This window comes from Nerophis ophidion, linkage group LG28, assembly GCF_033978795.1.
Source record: "Nerophis ophidion isolate RoL-2023_Sa linkage group LG28, RoL_Noph_v1.0, whole genome shotgun sequence".
In the NCBI taxonomy this organism is placed as follows: Eukaryota; Metazoa; Chordata; class Actinopteri; order Syngnathiformes; family Syngnathidae; genus Nerophis; species Nerophis ophidion.
This window is the reverse complement of record NC_084638.1, coordinates 853,918-878,588: the sequence shown is the minus strand read 5'-3', so window position 1 is coordinate 878,588 and position 24,671 is coordinate 853,918. Positions and strand designations below refer to the sequence as shown.

The window sequence follows — 24,671 nt, the reverse complement described above, 5'->3', positions numbered from 1 at the left end:
AAGAGTCCAGTCCATAGTGGATCTAACATAATAGTGAGAGTCCAGTCCATAGTGGATCTAACATAATAGTGAGAGTCCAGTCCATAGTGGATCTAACATAATATTGTGAGAGTCCAGTCCATAGTGGATTTAACATAATAGTGAGAGTCCAGTCCATAGTGGATCTAACATTATAGTGAAAGTCCAGTCTATAGCGGATCTAACATAATAGTGAGAGTCCAGTCCATAGTGGATCTAACATAATAGTTTGGGAGTTCAGTCCATAGTGGATCTAACATAATAGTGAGAGAGTCCAGTCCATAGTGGATCTAACATAATATTGTAAGAGTCCAGTCCATAGTGGATCTAACATAATAGTGAGAGTCCAGTCCATAGTGGATCTAACATAATATTGTGAGAGTCCAGTCCATAGTGGATCTAACATAATAGTGAGAGTCCAGTCCATAGTGGATCTAACATAATAGTGAGAGTCCAGTCCATAGTGGATCTAACATTATAGTGAAAGTCCAGTCTATAGCGGATCTAACATAATAGTGAGAGTCCAGTCCATAGTGGATCTAACATAATAGTGTGGGAGTTCAGTCCATAGTGGATCTAACATTATAGTGAAAGTCCAGTCTATAGCGGATCTAACATAATAGAGTCCAGTCCATAGTGGATCTAACATAATATTGTGAGAGTCCAGTCCATAGTGGATTTAACATAATAGTGAGAGTCCAGTCCATAGTGGATCTAACATTATAGTGAAAGTCCAGTCTATAGCGGATCTAACATAATAGTGAGAGTCCAGTCCATAGTGGATCTAACATAATAGTTTGGGAGTTCAGTCCATAGTGGATCTAACATAATAGTGAGAGAGTCCAGTCCATAGTGGATCTAACATAATATTGTAAGAGTCCAGTCCATAGTGGATCTAACATAATAGTGAGAGTCCAGTCCATAGTGGATCTAACATAATATTGTGAGAGTCCAGTCCATAGTGGATCTAACATAATAGTGAGAGTCCAGTCCATAGTGGATCTAACATAATAGTGAGAGTCCAGTCCATAGTGGATCTAACATTATAGTGAAAGTCCAGTCTATAGCGGATCTAACATAATAGTGAGAGTCCAGTCCATAGTGGATCTAACATAATAGTGTGGGAGTTCAGTCCATAGTGGATCTAACATTATAGTGAAAGTCCAGTCTATAGCGGATCTAACATAATAGAGTCCAGTCCATAGTGGATCTAACATAATATTGTAAGAGTCCAGTCTATAGTGGATCTAACATAATATTGTAAGAGTCCAGTCTATAGTGGATCTAACATAATAGTGTGAGAGTCCAGTCCATAGTGGATCTAACATAATAGTGAGAGTCCAGTCCATAGTGGATCTAACATAATATTGTAAGAGTCCAGTCCATAGTGGATCTAACATAATAGTGAGAGTCCAGTCCATAGTGGATCCAACATAATATTGTGAGAGTCCAGTCCATAGTGGATCTAACATAATAGTGAGAGTCCAGTCCATAGTGGATCTAACATAATAGTGAGAGTCCAGTCCATAGTGGATCTAACATAATAGTGAGAGTCCAGTCCATAGTGGATCTAACATAATAGTGAGAGTCCAGTCCATAGTGGATCTAACATAATAGTGTGAGAGTCCAGTCCATAGTGGATCTAACATAATAGTGAGAGTCCAGTCCATAGTGGATCTAACATAATAGTGAGAGTCCAGTCCATAGTGGATCTAACATAATAGTGAGAGTCCAGTCCATAGTGGATCTAACATAATAGTGAGAGTCCAGTCCATAGTGGATCTAACATAATAGTGAGAGTCCAGTCCATAGTGGATCTAACATAATAGTGAGAGTCCAGTCCATAGTGGATCTAACATAATAGTGAGAGTCCAGTCCATAGTGGATCTAACATAATAGTGAGAGTCCAGTCCATAGTGGATCTAACATAATAGTGAGAGTCCAGTCCATAGTGGATCTAACATAATAGTGTGAGAGTCCAGTCCATAGTGGATCTAACATAATAGTGAGAGTCCAGTCCATAGTGGATCTAACATAATAGTGAGAGTCCAGTCCATAGTGGATCTAACATAATAGTGTGAGAGTCCAGTCCATAGAGGATCTAACATAATATTGTAAGAGCCCAGTCCATAGTGGATCTAACATAATAGTGAGAGTCCAGTCCATAGTGGATCTAACATAATAGTGAGAGTCCAGTCCATAGTGGATCTAACATAATAGTGTGAGAGTCCAGTCCATAGTGGATCTAACATAATAGTGTGAGAGTCCAGTCCATAGTGGATCTAACATAATAGTGAGAGTCCAGTCCATAGTGGATCTAACATAATAGTGTGAGAGTCCAGTCCATAGTGGATCTAACATAATAGTGAGAGTCCAGTCCATAGTGGATCTAACATAATAGTGAGAGTCCAGTCCATAGTGGATCTAACATAATAGTGTGAGAGTCCAGTCCATAGAGGATCTAACATAATATTGTAAGAGCCCAGTCCATAGTGGATCTAACATAATAGTGAGAGTCCAGTCCATAGTGGATCTAACATAATAGTGAGAGTCCAGTCCATAGTGGATCTAACATAATAGTGAGAGTCCAGTCCATAGTGGATCTAACATAATAGTGAGAGTCCAGTCCATAGTGGATCTAACATAATAGTGTGAGAGTCCAGTCCATAGTGGATCTAACATAATAGTGTGAGAGTCCAGTCCATAGTGGATCTAACATAATTGTGAGAGTCCAGTCCATAGTGGATCTAACATAATAGTGTGAGAGTCCAGTCCATAGTGGATCTAACATAATAGTGTGAGAGTCCAGTCCATAGTGGATCTAACATAATAGTGTGAGAGTCCAGTCCATAGTGGATCTAACATAATAGTGAGAGTCCAGTCCATAGTGGATCTAACATAATAGTGTGAGAGTCCAGTCCATAGTGGATCTAACATAATAGTGTGAGAGTCCAGTCCATAGTGGATCTAACATAATTGTGAGAGTCCAGTCCATAGTGGATCTAACATAATAGTGTGAGAGTCCAGTCCATAGTGGATCTAACATAATAGTGTGAGAGTCCAGTCCATAGTGGATCTAACATAATAGTGTGAGACTAGTCTCTGAATATTTATCTACATGTGAAGCTTTAATTTTTAATCAATTTGCTAAATAAAACCACTTTTCACATTTTGATTGCGGGCTATTGTGTGTAGAATTTTGAGGACAATAACAAATCTATCAGGCTGCAAAATAAAAAAATGGGAAAAAGGTTAAGTGCTGTGGATTGCACAACCTGTACACTTTTAAAAGGTTCCGCTGTATTTCGCAGAATTTTATTTCCACTGTCTTTTAAATACATGTTATTTCTTTGAACCCCCAGGGTGTGGATGGTGTGGAGTGTCTGCTGGTTGCTGTGCCCGCCAGCACACTGATGGACTACTTGGAGAACGAGGAACAGGACTGAGAAGACCGCTCTTCTGTAAATTGAACGTACCTTTTTTCACCTTACTAGACAATTAAAATGATATAAAGTGAAAGTTCCGGCATGCGTGTTGTGGACAGATGGAAACAGAACACAAGTTGTTAACATATTGCAAACTCAGCTCTTTAATTACAGAAATAGACCAAGTTAAATATACATTGTTCAGTTCTTCCAAAGGCAGGCATTCAACATTCAAAAAATGAAAGCCATCATTTGGTTGGTCGACATCTGAGCATATTTGAAGTGTAGGCGGCTGTGTGGATAGGAGAACAAAGGGCCAGAACTAGGTTTCACTGTAAAATGTCAGCAGATTTCTGAGGTGGCGAGTCTGGCAGTGTTTCTGGGGAGTCCAGCGTGCAAGTCCTGAGTCGGTTCTGCGTCTCCGTGTGGACGACGCGCAGCTCGTCGGGGTCCAAGTCCCTCAGCAGAAGCAGCACCGCGTCCAGAGTGTGAGTCTGCAAAGACACGGTTGTATCCCCAGTTTTGAAGGCGGGACTTTTAGTACGCAGACACAATATAGTCCGGGGGGCACCAGGTCGCCCGTAAGGACCAGATGAGTCGCCCAGTCCATAGTGGATCTATCCAGTCCATAGTGGATCTAACATAATAGTGAGAGTCCAGTCCATAGTGGATCTAACATAATAGTGAGAGTCCAGTCCATAGTGGATCTAACATAATAGTGAGAGTCCAGTCCATAGTGGATCTAACATAATAGTGTGAGAGTCCAGTCCATAGTGGATCTAACATAATAGTGAGAGTCCAGTCCATAGTGGATCTAACATAATAGTGAGAGTCCAGTCCAAAGTGGATCTAACATAATAGTGAGAGTCCAGTCCATAGTGGATCTAACATAATAGTGAGAGTCCAGTCCATAGTGGATCTAACATAATAGTGTGAGAGTCCAGTCCATAGTGGATCTAACATAATAGTGAGAGTCCAGTCCATAGTGGATCTAACATAATAGTGAGAGTCCAGTCCATAGTGGATCTAACATAATAGTGTGAGAGTCCAGTCCATAGTGGATCTAACATAATAGTGAGAGTCCAGTCCATAGTGGATCAAACATAATAGTGATAGTCCAGTCCATAGTGGATCAAACATAATAGTGATAGTCCAGTCCATAGTGGATCCAACTTAAAATTGTGAGAGTCCAGTCCATAGTGGATCTAACATAATAGTGAGAATCCAGTCCATAGTGGATTTAACATAATATTGTAAGAGTCCAGTCCATAGTGGATTGAACATAATTGTGAGAGTCCAGTCCATAGTGGATCTAACATTATAGTGAGAGTCCAGTCCATAGTGGATTTAACATAATATTGTAAGAGTCCAGTCCATAGTGGATTGAACATAATTGTGAGAGTCCAGTCCATAGTGGATCTAACATTATAGTGAGAGTCCAGTCCATAGTGGATCTAACGTAATAGTGAGAGTCCAGTCCATAGTGGATCTAACATAATATGAGAGTCCAGTTCTTGGTGGATCTAACATAATAGTGAGAGTCCAGTCCATAGTGGATCTAACATAATAGTGAGAGTCCAGTCCATAGTGGATCTAACATAATAGTGTGAGAGTCCAGTCCATAGTGGATCTAACATAATAGTGAGAGTCCAGTCCATAGTGGATCTAACATAATAGTGAGAGTCCAGTCCATGGTGGATCTAACATAATAGTGAGAGTCCAGTCTATAGTGGATTGAGCATAATAGTGAGAGTCCGGTCCATAGTGGATCTAACATAATATTGCGAGAGTCCAGTCCATAGTGGATCTAACATTATAGTGAGAGTCCAGTCCATAGTGGATCTAACATAATAGTGTGAGAGTCCAGTCCATAGTGGATCTATCCAGTCCATAGTGGATCTAACATAATAGTAAGAGTCCAGTCCATAGTGGATCTAACATAATAGTGAGAGTCCAGTCCATAGTGGATCTAACATAATAGTGAGAGTCCAGTCCATAGTGGATCTAACATAATAGTGTGAGAGTCCAGTCCATAGTGGATCTAACATAATAGTAAGAGTCCAGTCCAAAGTGGATCTAACATAATAGTGAGAGTCCAGTCCATAGTGGATCTAACATAATAGTAAGAGTCAAGTCCATAGTGGATCTAACATAATAGTAAGAGTCCAGTCCATAGTGGATCTAACATAATAGTGAGAGTCCAGTCCATAGTGGATCTAACATAATAGTGAGAGTCCAGTCCATAGTGGATCTAACATAATAGTGAGAGTCCAGTCTATAGTGGATCCAACATAATAGTGAGAGTCCAGTCCATAGTGGATCTAACATAATAGAGTAAGAGTCCAGTCCATAGTGGATCTAACATAATAGTGAGAGTCCAGTCCATAGTGGATCTAACATAATAGTGAGAGTCCAGTCCATAGTGGATCTAACATAATAGTGAGAGTCCAGTCCATAGTGGATCCAACATAATAGTGAGAGTCCAGTCCATATTGGATCTAACATAATAGTGAGAGTCCAATCCATAGTGGATCTAACATAATAGTAAGAGTCAAGTCCATAGTGGATCTAACATAATAGTGAGAGTCCAGTCCATAGTGGATCTAACATAATAGTGAGAGAGTCCAGTCCATAGTGGATCTAACATAATAGTGAGAGTCCAATCCATAGTGGATCTAACATAATAGTGAGAGTCCAGTCCATAGTGGATCCAACATAATAGTAAGAGTCCAGTCCATAGTGGATCTAACATAATAGTGAGAGTCCAGTCCATAGTGGATCTAACATAATAGTGAGAGTCCAGTCCATAGTGGATCTAACATAATAGTAAGAGTCCAGTCCATAGTGGATCTAACATAATAGTGAGAGTCCAGTCCATAGTGGATCTAACATAATAGTGAGAGTCCAGTCTATAGCGGATCTAACATAATATTGTAAGAGTCCAGTCAATAATGGATCTAACATAATAGTGAGAGTCCAGTCCATAGTGGATCTAACATAATAGTGAGAATCCAGTCCATAGTGGATCTAACATAATAGTGAGAGTCCAGTCCATAGTGGATCTAACATAATAGTGAGAATCCAGTCCATAGTGGATCTAACATAATATAGTGAGAGTCCAGTCCATAGTGGATCTAACATAATAGTAAGAGTCCAGTCCATAGTGGATCTAACATAATAGTGAGAGTCCAGTCAATAATGGATCTAACATAATAGTGAGAGTCCAGTCCATAGTGGATCCAACATAATAGTGAGAGTCCAGTCCATAGTGGGTCTAACATAATAGTGAGAATCCAGTCCATAGTGGATCTAACATAATAGTGTGAGAGTCCAGTCCATAGTGGATCTAACATAATAGTGAGAGTCCAGTCCATAGTGGATCTAACATAATATTGTGAGAGTCCAGTCCATAGTGGATCTAACATAATAGTGTGAGAGTCCAGTCCATAGTGGATCTAACATAATAGTGAGAGTCCAGTCCATAGTGGATCTAACATAATAGTGTGAGAGTCCAGTCCATAGTGGATCTAACATAATAGTGAGAGTCCAGTCCATAGTGGATCTAACATAATAGTAAGAGTCCAGTCCATAGTGGATCTAACATAATAGTGAGAGTCCAGTCCATAGTGGATCTAACATAATAGTGTGAGAGTCCAGTCCATAGTGGATCCAACATAATAGTAAGAGTCCAGTCCATAGTGGATCTAACATAATAGTGAGAGTCCAGTCCATAGTGGATCTAACATAATAGTGAGAGTCCAGTCCATAGTGGATCTAACATAATAGAGTGAGAGTCCAGTCCATAGTGGATCTAACATAATAGTGTGAGAGTCCAGTCCATAGTGGATCTAACATAATAGTGTGAGAGTCCAGTCCATAGTGGATCTAACATAATAGTGTGAGAGTCCAGTCCATAGTGGATCTAACATAATAGTGAGAGTCCAGTCCATAGTGGATCTAACATAATAGTGAGAGTCCAGTCCATAGTGGATCTAACACAATAGTATAAGAGTCCATTCCATAGTGGATCTAACATAATAGTGAGAGTCCAGTCCATAGTGGATCTAACATAATAGTGAGAGTCCAGTCCATAGTGGATCTAACATAATAGTGAGAGTCCAGTCCATAGTGGATCTAACATAATAGTGTGAGAGTCCAGTCCATAGTGGATCTAACATAATAGTGTGAGAGTCCAGTCCATAGTGGATCTAACATAATAGTGAGAGTCCAGTCCATAGTGGATCTAACATAATAGTGAGAGTCCAGTCCATAGTTGATCTAACATAATAGTGAGAGTCCAGTCCATAGTGGATCTAACATAATAGTGAGAATCCAGTCCATAGTGGATCTAACATAATAGTGAGAGTCCAGTCCATAGTGGATCTAACATAATAGTGAGAATCCAGTCCATAGTGGATCTAACATAATATAGTGAGAGTCCAGTCCATAGTGGATCTAACATAATAGTAAGAGTCCAGTCCATAGTGGATCTAACATAATAGTGAGAGTCCAGTCAATAATGGATCTAACATAATAGTGAGAGTCCAGTCCATAGTGGATCCAACATAATAGTGAGAGTCCAGTCCATAGTGGGTCTAACATAATAGTGAGAATCCAGTCCATAGTGGATCTAACATAATATAGTGAGAGTCCAGTCCATAGTGGATCTAACATAATAGTGAGAGTCCAGTCCATAGTGGATCTAACATAATAGTGAGAGTCCAGTCCATAGTGGATCTAACATAATAGTGAGAGTCCAGTCCATAGTGGATCTAACATAATAGTGTGAGTCCAGTCCATAGTGGATCTAACATAATATTGTGAGAGTCCAGTCCATAGTGGATCTAACATAATAGTGTGAGAGTCCAGTCCATAGTGGATCTAACATAATAGTGAGAGTCCAGTCCATAGTGGATCTAACATAATAGTGTGAGAGTCCAGTCCATAGTGGATCTAACATAATAGTGTGAGAGTCCAGTCCATAGTGGATCTAACATAATAGTGAGAGTCCAGTCCATAGTGGATCTAACATAATAGTGAGAGTCCAGTCCATAGTGGATCTAACATAATAGTGAGAGTCCAGTCCATAGTGGATCTAACATAATATTGTGAGAGTCCAGTCCATAGTGGATTTAACATTATAGTGAGAGTCCAGTCCATAGTGGATCTAGCATAATATTGTGAGAGTCCAGTCCATAGTGGATCTAAAATAATAGTGAGAGTCCAGTCTATAGTGGATCTAACATAATAGTGAGAGTCCAGTCCATAGTGGATCTAACATAATAGTGTGAGAGTCCAGTCCATAGTGGATCTAACGTAATATTGTGAGAGTCCAGTCCATAGTGGATCTAACATAATAGTGAGAGTCCAGTCCATAGTGGATCTAACATAATAGTGAGAGTCCAGTCCATAGTGGATCTAACATAATAGTGAGAGTCCAGTCTATAGTGGATCTAACATAATAGTGAGAGTCCAGTCCATAGTGGATCTAATGTAATATTGTGAGAGTCCAGTCCATAGTGGATCTAACATAAGAGTGAGAGTCCAGTCCATAGTGGATCCCACTTAAAATTGTGAGAGTCCAGTCCATAGTGGATCTGAGATTATAGTGAGAGTCCAGTCCGTAGTGGATCTAATATTATAGTGAGAAGTCCAGTCCATAGTGGATCTAACATAATAGTGTGAGAGGCCAGTCCATAGTGGATCTAACATAATAGTGAGCGTCCAGTCCATAGTGGATCTAACATAATAGTGAGAGAGTCCAGTCCATAGTGGATCCAACATAATAGTGTGAGAGTCCAGTCCATAGTGGATCTAACATAATAGTGAGAGTCCAGTCCATAGTGGATCCAACATAATAGTGAGAGTCCAGTCCATAGTGGATCTAACATAATAGTGAGAGTCCAGTCCATGGTGGATCTAACATAATAGTGTGAGGGTCCAGTCCATAGTGGATCTAACATAATAGTGTGAGGGTCCAGTCCATAGTGGATCTAACATAATAGTGAGAGTCCAGTCCATAGTGGATCTAACATAATAGTGTGAGAGTCCAGTCCATAGTGGATCTAACATAATAGTGAGAGTCCAGTCCATAGTGGATCTAACATAATAGTGAGAGTCCAGTCCATAGTGGATCTAACGTAATAGTGAGAGTCCAGTCTATAGTGGATCTAACATAATAGTGAGAGTCCAGTCCATAGTGGATCTAACATAATATGAGAGTCCAGTTCTTGGTGGATCTAACATAATAGTGAGAGTCCAGTCCATAGTGGATCCAACTTAAAATTGTGAGAGTCCAGTCCATAGTGGATCTAACATAATATGAGAGTCCAGTTCTTGGTGGATCTAACATAATAGTGTGAGAGTCCAGTCCATAGTGGATCTAACATAATAGTGAGAGTCCAGTCCATAGTGGATCTAACATAATAGTGAGAGTCCAGTTCATAGTGGATCTAACATAATAGTGAGAGTCCAGTCCATAGTGGATCCAACTTAAAATTGTGAGAGTCCAGTCCATAGTGGATCTAACATAATAGTGAGAGTCCAGTCCATAGTGGATCTAACATAATATTGTGAGAGTCCGGTCCATAGTGGATCTAACATAATAGTGAGAGTCCAGTCCATAGTGGATCTAACATAATATTGTGAGAGTCCAGTCCATAGTGGATCCAACATAATATTGTGAGAGTCCAGTCCATAGTGGATCCAACATTATAGTAAGAAGTCCAGTCCATAGTGGATCTAACATAATAGTGAGAGTCCAGTCCATAGTGGATCTAACATAATATTGTGAGAGTCCAGTCCATAGTGGATCTAACATAATAGTGAGAGTCCAGTCCATAGTGGATCTAACATAATAGTGAGAGTCCAGTCCATAGTGGATCTAACATAATAGTGAGAGTCCAGTCCATAGTGGATCTAACATAATAGTGAGAGTCCAGTCAATAGTGGATCTAACATAATAGTGAGAGTCCAGTCCATAGTGGATCTAACATAATAGTGAGAGTCCAGTCCATAGTGGATCTAACATAATATTGTGAGAGTCCAGTCCATAGTGGATCTAACATAATAGTGAGAGTCCAGTCCATAGTGGATCTAACATAATAGTGAGAGTCCAGTCAATAGTGGATCTAACATAATAGTGAGAGTCCAGTCCATAGTGGATCTAACATAATAATGAGAGTCCAGTCAATAGTGGATCTAACATAATATTGTGAGAGTCCAATCCATAGTGGATCTAACATAATAGTAAGAGTCCAGTCCATAGTGGATCTAACATAATAGTGAGAGTCCAGTCCATAGTGGATCTAACATAATAGTGAGAGTCCAGTCCATAGTGGATCTAACATAATATTGTGAGAGTCCAGTCCATAGTGGATTTAACATAATAGTGAGAGTCCAGTCCATAGTGGATCTAACATTATAGTGAAAGTCCAGTCTATAGCGGATCTAACATAATAGTGAGAGTCCAGTCCATAGTGGATCTAACATAATAGTTTGGGAGTTCAGTCCATAGTGGATCTAACATAATAGTGAGAGAGTCCAGTCCATAGTGGATCTAACATAATATTGTAAGAGTCCAGTCCATAGTGGATCTAACATAATAGTGAGAGTCCAGTCCATAGTGGATCTAACATAATATTGTGAGAGTCCAGTCCATAGTGGATCTAACATAATAGTGAGAGTCCAGTCCATAGTGGATCTAACATAATAGTGAGAGTCCAGTCCATAGTGGATCTAACATTATAGTGAAAGTCCAGTCTATAGCGGATCTAACATAATAGTGAGAGTCCAGTCCATAGTGGATCTAACATAATAGTGTGGGAGTTCAGTCCATAGTGGATCTAACATTATAGTGAAAGTCCAGTCTATAGCGGATCTAACATAATAGAGTCCAGTCCATAGTGGATCTAACATAATATTGTGAGAGTCCAGTCCATAGTGGATTTAACATAATAGTGAGAGTCCAGTCCATAGTGGATCTAACATTATAGTGAAAGTCCAGTCTATAGCGGATCTAACATAATAGTGAGAGTCCAGTCCATAGTGGATCTAACATAATAGTTTGGGAGTTCAGTCCATAGTGGATCTAACATAATAGTGAGAGAGTCCAGTCCATAGTGGATCTAACATAATATTGTAAGAGTCCAGTCCATAGTGGATCTAACATAATAGTGAGAGTCCAGTCCATAGTGGATCTAACATAATATTGTGAGAGTCCAGTCCATAGTGGATCTAACATAATAGTGAGAGTCCAGTCCATAGTGGATCTAACATAATAGTGAGAGTCCAGTCCATAGTGGATCTAACATTATAGTGAAAGTCCAGTCTATAGCGGATCTAACATAATAGTGAGAGTCCAGTCCATAGTGGATCTAACATAATAGTGTGGGAGTTCAGTCCATAGTGGATCTAACATTATAGTGAAAGTCCAGTCTATAGCGGATCTAACATAATAGAGTCCAGTCCATAGTGGATCTAACATAATATTGTAAGAGTCCAGTCTATAGTGGATCTAACATAATATTGTAAGAGTCCAGTCTATAGTGGATCTAACATAATAGTGTGAGAGTCCAGTCCATAGTGGATCTAACATAATAGTGAGAGTCCAGTCCATAGTGGATCTAACATAATATTGTAAGAGTCCAGTCCATAGTGGATCTAACATAATAGTGAGAGTCCAGTCCATAGTGGATCCAACATAATATTGTGAGAGTCCAGTCCATAGTGGATCTAACATAATAGTGAGAGTCCAGTCCATAGTGGATCTAACATAATAGTGAGAGTCCAGTCCATAGTGGATCTAACATAATAGTGAGAGTCCAGTCCATAGTGGATCTAACATAATAGTGAGAGTCCAGTCCATAGTGGATCTAACATAATAGTGTGAGAGTCCAGTCCATAGTGGATCTAACATAATAGTGAGAGTCCAGTCCATAGTGGATCTAACATAATAGTGAGAGTCCAGTCCATAGTGGATCTAACATAATAGTGAGAGTCCAGTCCATAGTGGATCTAACATAATAGTGAGAGTCCAGTCCATAGTGGATCTAACATAATAGTGAGAGTCCAGTCCATAGTGGATCTAACATAATAGTGAGAGTCCAGTCCATAGTGGATCTAACATAATAGTGAGAGTCCAGTCCATAGTGGATCTAACATAATAGTGAGAGTCCAGTCCATAGTGGATCTAACATAATAGTGAGAGTCCAGTCCATAGTGGATCTAACATAATAGTGTGAGAGTCCAGTCCATAGTGGATCTAACATAATAGTGAGAGTCCAGTCCATAGTGGATCTAACATAATAGTGAGAGTCCAGTCCATAGTGGATCTAACATAATAGTGTGAGAGTCCAGTCCATAGAGGATCTAACATAATATTGTAAGAGCCCAGTCCATAGTGGATCTAACATAATAGTGAGAGTCCAGTCCATAGTGGATCTAACATAATAGTGAGAGTCCAGTCCATAGTGGATCTAACATAATAGTGAGAGTCCAGTCCATAGTGGATCTAACATAATAGTGAGAGTCCAGTCCATAGTGGATCTAACATAATAGTGTGAGAGTCCAGTCCATAGTGGATCTAACATAATAGTGTGAGAGTCCAGTCCATAGTGGATCTAACATAATAGTGAGAGTCCAGTCCATAGTGGATCTAACATAATAGTGTGAGAGTCCAGTCCATAGTGGATCTAACATAATAGTGAGAGTCCAGTCCATAGTGGATCTAACATAATAGTGAGAGTCCAGTCCATAGTGGATCTAACATAATAGTGTGAGAGTCCAGTCCATAGAGGATCTAACATAATATTGTAAGAGCCCAGTCCATAGTGGATCTAACATAATAGTGAGAGTCCAGTCCATAGTGGATCTAACATAATAGTGAGAGTCCAGTCCATAGTGGATCTAACATAATAGTGAGAGTCCAGTCCATAGTGGATCTAACATAATAGTGAGAGTCCAGTCCATAGTGGATCTAACATAATAGTGTGAGAGTCCAGTCCATAGTGGATCTAACATAATAGTGTGAGAGTCCAGTCCATAGTGGATCTAACATAATTGTGAGAGTCCAGTCCATAGTGGATCTAACATAATAGTGTGAGAGTCCAGTCCATAGTGGATCTAACATAATAGTGTGAGAGTCCAGTCCATAGTGGATCTAACATAATAGTGTGAGAGTCCAGTCCATAGTGGATCTAACATAATAGTGAGAGTCCAGTCCATAGTGGATCTAACATAATAGTGTGAGAGTCCAGTCCATAGTGGATCTAACATAATAGTGTGAGAGTCCAGTCCATAGTGGATCTAACATAATTGTGAGAGTCCAGTCCATAGTGGATCTAACATAATAGTGTGAGAGTCCAGTCCATAGTGGATCTAACATAATAGTGTGAGAGTCCAGTCCATAGTGGATCTAACATAATAGTGTGAGACTAGTCTCTGAATATTTATCTACATGTGAAGCTTTAATTTTTAATCAATTTGCTAAATAAAACCACTTTTCACATTTTGATTGCGGGCTATTGTGTGTAGAATTTTGAGGACAATAACAAATCTATCAGGCTGCAAAATAAAAAAATGGGAAAAAGGTTAAGTGCTGTGGATTGCACAACCTGTACACTTTTAAAAGGTTCCGCTGTATTTCGCAGAATTTTATTTCCACTGTCTTTTAAATACATGTTATTTCTTTGAACCCCCAGGGTGTGGATGGTGTGGAGTGTCTGCTGGTTGCTGTGCCCGCCAGCACACTGATGGACTACTTGGAGAACGAGGAACAGGACTGAGAAGACCGCTCTTCTGTAAATTGAACGTACCTTTTTTCACCTTACTAGACAATTAAAATGATATAAAGTGAAAGTTCCGGCATGCGTGTTGTGGACAGATGGAAACAGAACACAAGTTGTTAACATATTGCAAACTCAGCTCTTTAATTACAGAAATAGACCAAGTTAAATATACATTGTTCAGTTCTTCCAAAGGCAGGCATTCAACATTCAAAAAATGAAAGCCATCATTTGGTTGGTCGACATCTGAGCATATTTGAAGTGTAGGCGGCTGTGTGGATAGGAGAACAAAGGGCCAGAACTAGGTTTCACTGTAAAATGTCAGCAGATTTCTGAGGTGGCGAGTCTGGCAGTGTTTCTGGGGAGTCCAGCGTGCAAGTCCTGAGTCGGTTCTGCGTCTCCGTGTGGACGACGCGCAGCTCGTCGGGGTCCAAGTCCCTCAGCAGAAGCAGCACCGCGTCCAGAGTGTGAGTCTGCAAAGACACGGTTGTATCCCCAGTTTTGAAGGCGGGACTTTTAGTACGCAGACACAATATAGTCCGGGGGGCACCAGGTCGCCCGTAAGGACCAGATGAGTCGCCCAGTCCATAGTGGATCTATCCAGTCCATAGTGGATCTAACATAATAGTGAGAGTCCAGTCCATAGTGGATCTAACATAATAGTGAGAGTCCAGTCCATAGTGGATCTAACATAATAGTGAGAGTCCAGTCCATAGTGGATCTAACATAATAGTGTGAGAGTCCAGTCCATAGTGGATCTAACATAATAGTGAGAGTCCAGTCCATAGTGGATCTAACATAATAGTGAGAGTCCAGTCCAAAGTGGATCTAACATAATAGTGAGAGTCCAGTCCATAGTGGATCTAACATAATAGTGAGAGTCCAGTCCATAGTGGATCTAACATAATAGTGTGAGAGTCCAGTCCATAGTGGATCTAACATAATAGTGAGAGTCCAGTCCATAGTGGATCTAACATAATAGTGAGAGTCCAGTCCATAGTGGATCTAACATAATAGTGTGAGAGTCCAGTCCATAGTGGATCTAACATAATAGTGAGAGTCCAGTCCATAGTGGATCAAACATAATAGTGATAGTCCAGTCCATAGTGGATCAAACATAATAGTGATAGTCCAGTCCATAGTGGATCCAACTTAAAATTGTGAGAGTCCAGTCCATAGTGGATCTAACATAATAGTGAGAATCCAGTCCATAGTGGATTTAACATAATATTGTAAGAGTCCAGTCCATAGTGGATTGAACATAATTGTGAGAGTCCAGTCCATAGTGGATCTAACATTATAGTGAGAGTCCAGTCCATAGTGGATTTAACATAATATTGTAAGAGTCCAGTCCATAGTGGATTGAACATAATTGTGAGAGTCCAGTCCATAGTGGATCTAACATTATAGTGAGAGTCCAGTCCATAGTGGATCTAACGTAATAGTGAGAGTCCAGTCCATAGTGGATCTAACATAATATGAGAGTCCAGTTCTTGGTGGATCTAACATAATAGTGAGAGTCCAGTCCATAGTGGATCTAACATAATAGTGAGAGTCCAGTCCATAGTGGATCTAACATAATAGTGTGAGAGTCCAGTCCATAGTGGATCTAACATAATAGTGAGAGTCCAGTCCATAGTGGATCTAACATAATAGTGAGAGTCCAGTCCATGGTGGATCTAACATAATAGTGAGAGTCCAGTCTATAGTGGATTGAGCATAATAGTGAGAGTCCGGTCCATAGTGGATCTAACATAATATTGCGAGAGTCCAGTCCATAGTGGATCTAACATTATAGTGAGAGTCCAGTCCATAGTGGATCTAACATAATAGTGTGAGAGTCCAGTCCATAGTGGATCTATCCAGTCCATAGTGGATCTAACATAATAGTAAGAGTCCAGTCCATAGTGGATCTAACATAATAGTGAGAGTCCAGTCCATAGTGGATCTAACATAATAGTGAGAGTCCAGTCCATAGTGGATCTAACATAATAGTGTGAGAGTCCAGTCCATAGTGGATCTAACATAATAGTAAGAGTCCAGTCCAAAGTGGATCTAACATAATAGTGAGAGTCCAGTCCATAGTGGATCTAACATAATAGTAAGAGTCAAGTCCATAGTGGATCTAACATAATAGTAAGAGTCCAGTCCATAGTGGATCTAACATAATAGTGAGAGTCCAGTCCATAGTGGATCTAACATAATAGTGAGAGTCCAGTCCATAGTGGATCTAACATAATAGTGAGAGTCCAGTCTATAGTGGATCCAACATAATAGTGAGAGTCCAGTCCATAGTGGATCTAACATAATAGAGTAAGAGTCCAGTCCATAGTGGATCTAACATAATAGTGAGAGTCCAGTCCATAGTGGATCTAACATAATAGTGAGAGTCCAGTCCATAGTGGATCTAACATAATAGTGAGAGTCCAGTCCATAGTGGATCCAACATAATAGTGAGAGTCCAGTCCATATTGGATCTAACATAATAGTGAGAGTCCAATCCATAGTGGATCTAACATAATAGTAAGAGTCAAGTCCATAGTGGATCTAACATAATAGTGAGAGTCCAGTCCATAGTGGATCTAACATAATAGTGAGAGAGTCCAGTCCATAGTGGATCTAACATAATAGTGAGAGTCCAATCCATAGTGGATCTAACATAATAGTGAGAGTCCAGTCCATAGTGGATCCAACATAATAGTAAGAGTCCAGTCCATAGTGGATCTAACATAATAGTGAGAGTCCAGTCCATAGTGGATCTAACATAATAGTGAGAGTCCAGTCCATAGTGGATCTAACATAATAGTAAGAGTCCAGTCCATAGTGGATCTAACATAATAGTGAGAGTCCAGTCCATAGTGGATCTAACATAATAGTGAGAGTCCAGTCTATAGCGGATCTAACATAATATTGTAAGAGTCCAGTCAATAATGGATCTAACATAATAGTGAGAGTCCAGTCCATAGTGGATCTAACATAATAGTGAGAATCCAGTCCATAGTGGATCTAACATAATAGTGAGAGTCCAGTCCATAGTGGATCTAACATAATAGTGAGAATCCAGTCCATAGTGGATCTAACATAATATAGTGAGAGTCCAGTCCATAGTGGATCTAACATAATAGTAAGAGTCCAGTCCATAGTGGATCTAACATAATAGTGAGAGTCCAGTCAATAATGGATCTAACATAATAGTGAGAGTCCAGTCCATAGTGGATCCAACATAATAGTGAGAGTCCAGTCCATAGTGGGTCTAACATAATAGTGAGAATCCAGTCCATAGTGGATCTAACATAATAGTGTGAGAGTCCAGTCCATAGTGGATCTAACATAATAGTGAGAGTCCAGTCCATAGTGGATCTAACATAATATTGTGAGAGTCCAGTCCATAGTGGATCTAACATAATAGTGTGAGAGTCCAGTCCATAGTGGATCTAACATAATAGTGAGAGTCCAGTCCATAGTGGATCTAACATAATAGTGTGAGAGTCCAGTCCATAGTGGATCTAACATAATAGTGAGAGTCCAGTCCATAGTGGATCTAACATAATAGTAAGAGTCCAGTCCATAGTGGATCTAACATAATAGTGAGAGTCCAGTCCATAGTGGATCTAACATAATAGTGTGAGAGTCCAGTCCATAGTGGATCCAACATAATAGTAAGAGTCCAGTCCATAGTGGATCTAACATAATAGTGAGAGTCCAGTCCATAGTGGATCTAACATAATAGTGAGAGTCCAGTCCATAGTGGATCTAACATAATAGAGTGAGAGTCCAGTCCATAGTGGATCTAACATAATAGTGTGAGAGTCCAGTCCATAGTGGATCTAACATAATAGTGTGAGAGTCCAGTCCATAGTGGATCTAACATAATAGTGTGAGAGTCCAGTCCATAGTGGATCTAACATAATAGTGAGAGTCCAGTCCATAGTGGATCTAACATAATAGTGAGAGTCCAGTCCATAGTGGATCTAACACAATAGTATAAGAGTCCATTCCATAGTGGATCTAACATAATAGTGAGAGTCCAGTCCATAGTGGATCTAACATAATAGTGAGAGTCCAGTCCATAGTGGATCTAACATAATAGTGAGAGTCCAGTCCATAGTGGATCTAACATAATAGTGTGAGAGTCCAGTCCATAGTGGATCTAACATAATAGTGTGAGAGTCCAGTCCATAGTGGATCTAACATAATAGTGAGAGTCCAGTCCATAGTGGATCTAACATAATAGTGAGAGTCCAGTCCATAGTTGATCTAACATAATAGTGAGAGTCCAGTCCATAGTGGATCTAACATAATAGTGAGAATCCAGTCCATAGTGGATCTAACATAATAGTGAGAGTCCAGTCCATAGTGGATCTAACATAATAGTGAGAATCCAGTCCATAGTGGATCTAACATAATATAGTGAGAGTCCAGTCCATAGTGGATCTAACATAATAGTAAGAGTCCAGTCCATAGTGGATCTAACATAATAGTGAGAGTCCAGTCAATAATGGATCTAACATAATAGTGAGAGTCCAGTCCATAGTGGATCCAACATAATAGTGAGAGTCCAGTCCATAGTGGGTCTAACATAATAGTGAGAATCCAGTCCATAGTGGATCTAACATAATATAGTGAGAGTCCAGTCCATAGTGGATCTAACATAATAGTGAGAGTCCAGTCCATAGTGGATCTAACATAATAGTGAGAGTCCAGTCCATAGTGGATCTAACATAATAGTGAGAGTCCAGTCCATAGTGGATCTAACATAATAGTGTGAGTCCAGTCCATAGTGGATCTAACATAATATTGTGAGAGTCCAGTCCATAGTGGATCTAACATAATAGTGTGAGAGTCCAGTCCATAGTGGATCTAACATAATAGTGAGAGTCCAGTCCATAGTGGATCTAACATAATAGTGTGAGAGTCCAGTCCATAGTGGATCTAACATAATAGTGTGAGAGTCCAGTCCATAGTGGATCTAACATAATAGTGAGAGTCCAGTCCATAGTGGATCTAACATAATAGTGAGAGTCCAGTCCATAGTGGATCTAACATAATAGTGAGAGTCCAGTCCATAGTGGATCTAACATAATATTGTGAGAGTCCAGTCCATAGTGGATTTAACATTATAGTGAGAGTCCAGTCCATAGTGGATCTAGCATAATATTGTGAGAGTCCAGTCCATAGTGGATCCATAGTGGCCTGTTCTAAAAATAGCTCAAATAGCAGCACTTACCAGTGAGCTGCCTCTATTTTTAAATTGTATTTATTTACTAGCAAGCTGGTCTCACTTTGCTGGACATTTTTAATTCTAAGAGAGACAAAACTCAAATAGAATTTGAAAATCCAAGAAAATATTTTAAAGACTTAGTCTTCACTTGTTTAAATAAATTCATTTATTTTTTTACTTTGCTTCTTATAACTTTCAGAAAGACAATTTTAGAGAAAAAAAATACAACCTTAAAAATGATTTTAGGATTTTTAAACACATATACCTTTTTACCTTTTAAATTCCTTCCTCTTCTTTCCTGACAATTTAAATCAATGTTCAAGTATTTTATTTTTTTTGTAAAGAATAATAAATACATTTTCATTTAATTCTTAATTTTAGCTTCTGTTTTTTTGACGAAGAATATTTGTAAAATATTCCTTCAAACTTATTGTGATTAAAATTTTTAAAAAAATATTCTGGCAAATCTAGAAAATCTGTGGAATCAATTTTAAATCTTATTTCAAAGTCTTGAATTTCTTTTAAAAAAAATTGATCTGGAAAATCTAGAAGAAATAATGATTTGTCTTTGTTAGAAATATAGCTTGGTCCAATTTGTTATATATTCTAACAAAGTGCAGATTGGATTTTAACCTATTTAAAAATTAAAATTCTAAAATTAATCTTAATCATAAAAAAAATACTAATGATGTTCCATAAATCCATCCATCCATCCATCTTCTTCCGCTTATACGAGGTCGGGTCGCGGGGGTAGCAGCCTAAGCAGGGAAGCCCAGACTTCCCTCTCTTTTTTTTATTTTTTCAAAAAGATTCGAATTAGCTAGTTTTTCTCTTCATTTTTTTCGGTTGAATTTTGAATTTTAGAGTCGAAATTGAAGATAAACTATGTTTCAAAATTTAATTTTCATTTTTTTTCGTGTTTTCTCCTCTTTTAAACCGTTCAATTAGGTGTTTTTTTCATCCTTTATTCTCTACAAAAAACCTTCCGTAAAAGGAAAAAAAAATGTACGACGGAATGACAGACAGAAATACCCATTTTTTTTATATGTATATATAGATTTATTTATTAAAGGTAAATTGAGCAAATTGGCTATTTCTGGCCATTTATATAAGTGTGTATCAAACTGGTAGCCCTTGGCATTAATCAGTACCCAAGAAGTAGCTCTTGCTTTCAAAAAGGTTGCTGACCCCTGGTAGATAGTATTGACTTACAGTCCTGGTCAAAAGTTGACATAGACGTGTAAAGAACATAATGTCATGGCTGTCTGGAGTTTCCAATCATTTCTACAACTATTATTTTTTTTGGAGTGATTGGACACAAAAAACATTCATGAAGTTTGGTTATTTTATGAATTTATTATGTCGCTACTGAATATTTTACCAAATCTTCTGGGTCAAAAGTGTACATAGAGCAAAGTTAATATTTGCTTACATGTCCCTTGGCAAGTTTCACTGCAATAAGGCGCTTTTGGTCGCCATCCACAAGCTTCTGCTTGAACCTTTAACCACTCCTCCTTGACAAAATTGGTGCAGTTCAGTTAAATATGTTGGTTTTCTGACATGGACTTGTTTCTTCAGCATTGTCCACACATTTAAGTCAGGACTTTGGGAAGGCCTTTCTAAAACCTTCATTCTAGCCTTATTTAACCATTCCTTTACCACTTTTGACGTGTGTTTAAGGGTCATTGTCCTGTTGGAACACCCGACTGCGCCCAAGACCCAACCTCTGGGTCCTGAGGAATTTGGAGGTACCGTATTTTTGGGGTAATAAGTCGCTCTAGAGCAGGGGTGGCCACACTTTTTTTGCAGGCGAGCTACTTTTCAATTGACCAACTCGAGGGGATCTACCTCATTTATATATATCATTTATATTTATTTATTTATGAAAGAGACATTTTTGTAAACAAGTTAAATGTGTTTAATGATAATACAAGCATGTGTAACACATATAGATGTCTTTCTTTCACAAAGACAAGAATATAAGTTGGTGTATTACCTGATTCTGATGACTTGCATTGATTGGAATCAGACAGTAATGATGATAACGCCCACATTTTCAAATGGAGGAGAAAAAAAGTGGTCCTTTCTGTACAATACCACATGAAAGTGGTTGGTTTTTGGCATCTAATTCATCCAGCTTCCATACACTTTACAAGAAAAACATTGGCGGCAAATTCCGTAGCTTGCTTGATTGACATTCACGGCACCCGAGGGTCTTGTGAGATGACGCTGGCTGCTGCCAGTTCATTATTATGAAAAAATGACAGAGAGGAAGGCGAGAAACACTTTTTATTTCAACAGACTTTCGTCAAAACTCTAAAGGCCGACTGCACATTTCCTATCTTCACAATAAAAGCCCTGCTTCATGCTGCCTGCGCTAACAAAATAAGAGTCTCGGAAAGCTTTCTGAGGGATCGCTTGTGCACGCCAGTTTTCCGAGACTCTTATTTTGTTAGCGCAGGCAGCATGAAGCAGGGCTTTTATTGTGAAGATAGGAAATGTGCAGTCGGCCTTTAGAGTTTTGACGGAAGGTACGGCGCGAGAGTCTGTTGAAATAAAAAGTGTTTCTGGCCTTCCTCTCGGTCATATTTTCCTAATAATGATCTTGCAGCAGCCAGCGTCATCTCACAAGACCCTCCGGTACCGTGAATGTCATTTAAGTGACGTCTTGGTGAAGATTGATGATCAATAATTTTTAGGTCTATTTTTTTTAAAAGCCTGGCTGGAGATGGACTGACACACCCCCCGCGGTCGACGTAATGGGCACCCCTGCTCTAGAGTATAAGTCGCACCGGCCGAAAATGCATAATAAAGAAGTAAAAAGAACATATATACGTCGCATTGAAGTATAAATCGCATATTTTGGGGCAATGTATTTGATAAAACCCAACAGCAAGAATAGACATTTGAAAGGCAATTTAAAGTAAATAAAGACTAGTGAACAACAGGCTGAATAAGTGTAGGTTATATGAGGCATAAATAACCAACTGCTATTGTAAGTGTTGTTGAAAACTTACACTTAATATTTTTTGTTTTAAGGATTAACATTTTTTGTTGTAAATTATTATGGTTCCGAAGTCATGTTATATTTTTTTGTAAATAAGACACATTTGGGTTACTATAAAAGGGGCAATTTATTTTCTTTGTCGCACCGCTATTCTGGCGAGATTTGGTGCGGTGTTTGGAGTCGCAGACATGCAAAGGACTTTGGGCCATCAGCAGCAGTGGGGAACATTTGGCCAGCTGAACAAGGTATTTGTCATATTGTGTTGAAATGTTCTGTATATTTGTGGAGTGCATTGGTTTGATTTGTTTTTGTACGCTCATGTAGTTGCACAACACTGGAGTGTTTGCTGCCCAAGAACCTCCCAAGTGGCAGGCGGCCACCAGGTAGCTATTTTGGTTGGTGCCTTGTGTGCCTGGGACTGAAGTATTTCTAAAACTATTGTATTTCATGTCTTGTCCTGTAGTTTTCACCGCTTAAACTCAAGTAAAGAGCCCGTCTTTAAGAAACCGAGCCAGTGTTGTCATTTCGGAGCCACAGGTATGTTAACCTAACATATTAGTCATTGAAATAACTAGAACATATAGAACATGCTATACCTTTACCAAACTATCTCTCACTCCTAATCCATAAATCCCATGAAATCTTCTTCCTCGATGTCGCTTCCAAACAACTCTGCCAACTCCAAAAGTTATGCGCCGCTTCCTCTTGTCGTTTCACTACGTCCAGCTTGTAATCTGCATTACATGATTTCCTTTTCGGTGCCATTTTTGTTCAGCCCTTCTCACTTTTTATAAGTTACCGCCAACGATGAATTGATCCATTTTAATAGCTGCGAGAGTAGCATGTAGCATGTAGCAGTTAGCATTCCATGACCCTACCCCGCCGAATTCTTATTGGTTGACGTGTGTGTGACGATTACTGACATTTTCTTCGTCTCTTCCGCGAATTAGATAAATATTATTATTTAATATTTTACGGTAATGTGTTAATAATTTCACACACAAGTCGCTCTAGAGCAGGGGTGTCGGACTCAAATACAGAGTGGGCCAACATTTCAAACGGAACAAAGCCGCGGGCCAAGGTTGAACAAATGAACCTTTTAATAGGGACCCAAACAAGTGTTGCATTAAATATTGAACAAGCAAGGCTTATATAACTTTATAGTGACATGCAAAATCCAGTTTCAAATAATAATAATTAAAAGAATATCAATGGCATATCAAATAAAATTTAAATATAAATGTTATGTCTTTTTTTCTATCTGCAATCTTCTGAGGTAAATATCACATTTTTTCCACAGGCTAATAATACATTTCAAAATAAAATAACAATAATGACTGAACCAAACATTCAAGCCTTGAAGTAACAAGAGAAAATGCATGAATAAAACGTTAATTATTGGTCAGTTTGCTGGAAGTTTCCCGGAAGTGTTAGTGCTGCAAGGGTTTCTGGGTATTTGTTCTGTTGTGTTACGGTGCGGATGTTCACCCGAAATGTGTTTGTCATTCTTGTTTGGTGTGGGTTCACAGTGTGGCGCATATTTGTAACAGTGCTAAAGTTGTTTATACGGCCACCCTCAGTGTGACCTGTATGGTTGTTGACCAAGTATGCCTTGCATTCATTTTTGTGTGTGTGTGTGTGTGTAAAAGCCACAAATATTACGTGAAACGCTGTTCGTAAGGAGGAAAAGCGGACGTGACGACAGGTTGTAGACAACGTTAAAGGCAGTGCCTTAAATGCACGCCCCCAATATAGTTGTCCAGGTGTAAATCGGTAGAAATTTGGGAGAATGGTTGCCCCGGGAGATTTTCGGGAGGGGCACTGAACTTCGGGAGTGTATCGGGAAAATGAGGAGGGTTGGCAAGTATGAGTATTAGCGGTGAATGTGGTGTTACAGCGGCACCAACGCTGTATAACACCAGCGGGCCAGCTCTAATGCTAAATTGATATTGCCTCAAGGGTTGATATTGCCTCAAGGGTCAAATTAAATTACACGGCGGGCCAAGTTTGACACCCATGCTCTAGAGTATATGTCTCACCCCCGGCCAGACTATGAAAAAAACTGCAATTTATAGTCCGAAAAATACGGTAATCCTCCTTTTTCATTGTCCCATTTACTCTCTGTAAAGCACCAGTTTTTCATCACATGGACAAAAATAAGACCTTCTGGAGGAAGGTCTTATTGAAGCCTGTTTGGCCACAATACCCAGCGATAT

General features: G+C 39.2%; 2 protein-coding genes across 4 annotated transcripts in view; one reads left to right on the top strand and one right to left on the bottom strand.

The window, feature by feature from the left end:
- The window catches only part of LOC133544896 (origin recognition complex subunit 2-like), a 58,869-nt gene that overhangs the window by 32,544 nt on the left and 1,654 nt on the right, over positions 1–24,671 (top strand). The window contains exons 6-7 of one of the 2 annotated variants that reach the window (XM_061890132.1): positions 3,381–3,479; positions 14,144–14,694. The gene's annotated coding sequence lies outside the window, so the exon portion shown is untranslated. Of the gene's footprint in view, positions 1–3,380; positions 3,932–14,143; positions 14,695–24,671 lie in introns of both variants that reach the window. The other variant, XM_061890131.1, reaches the window with a different exon arrangement.
- Positions 14,353–24,671, bottom strand: part of LOC133544894 (cilia- and flagella-associated protein 410-like) — a 21,943-nt gene continuing 11,624 nt past the window's right edge. For both annotated transcript variants that reach the window (XM_061890129.1, XM_061890130.1), the window contains exon 7: positions 14,353–14,700. In XM_061890129.1, coding sequence (XP_061746113.1) covers positions 14,536–14,700 — 165 coding nt within the window. In that variant the 3' untranslated portion in view covers positions 14,353–14,535. The remainder of the gene's footprint in view (positions 14,701–24,671) is intronic.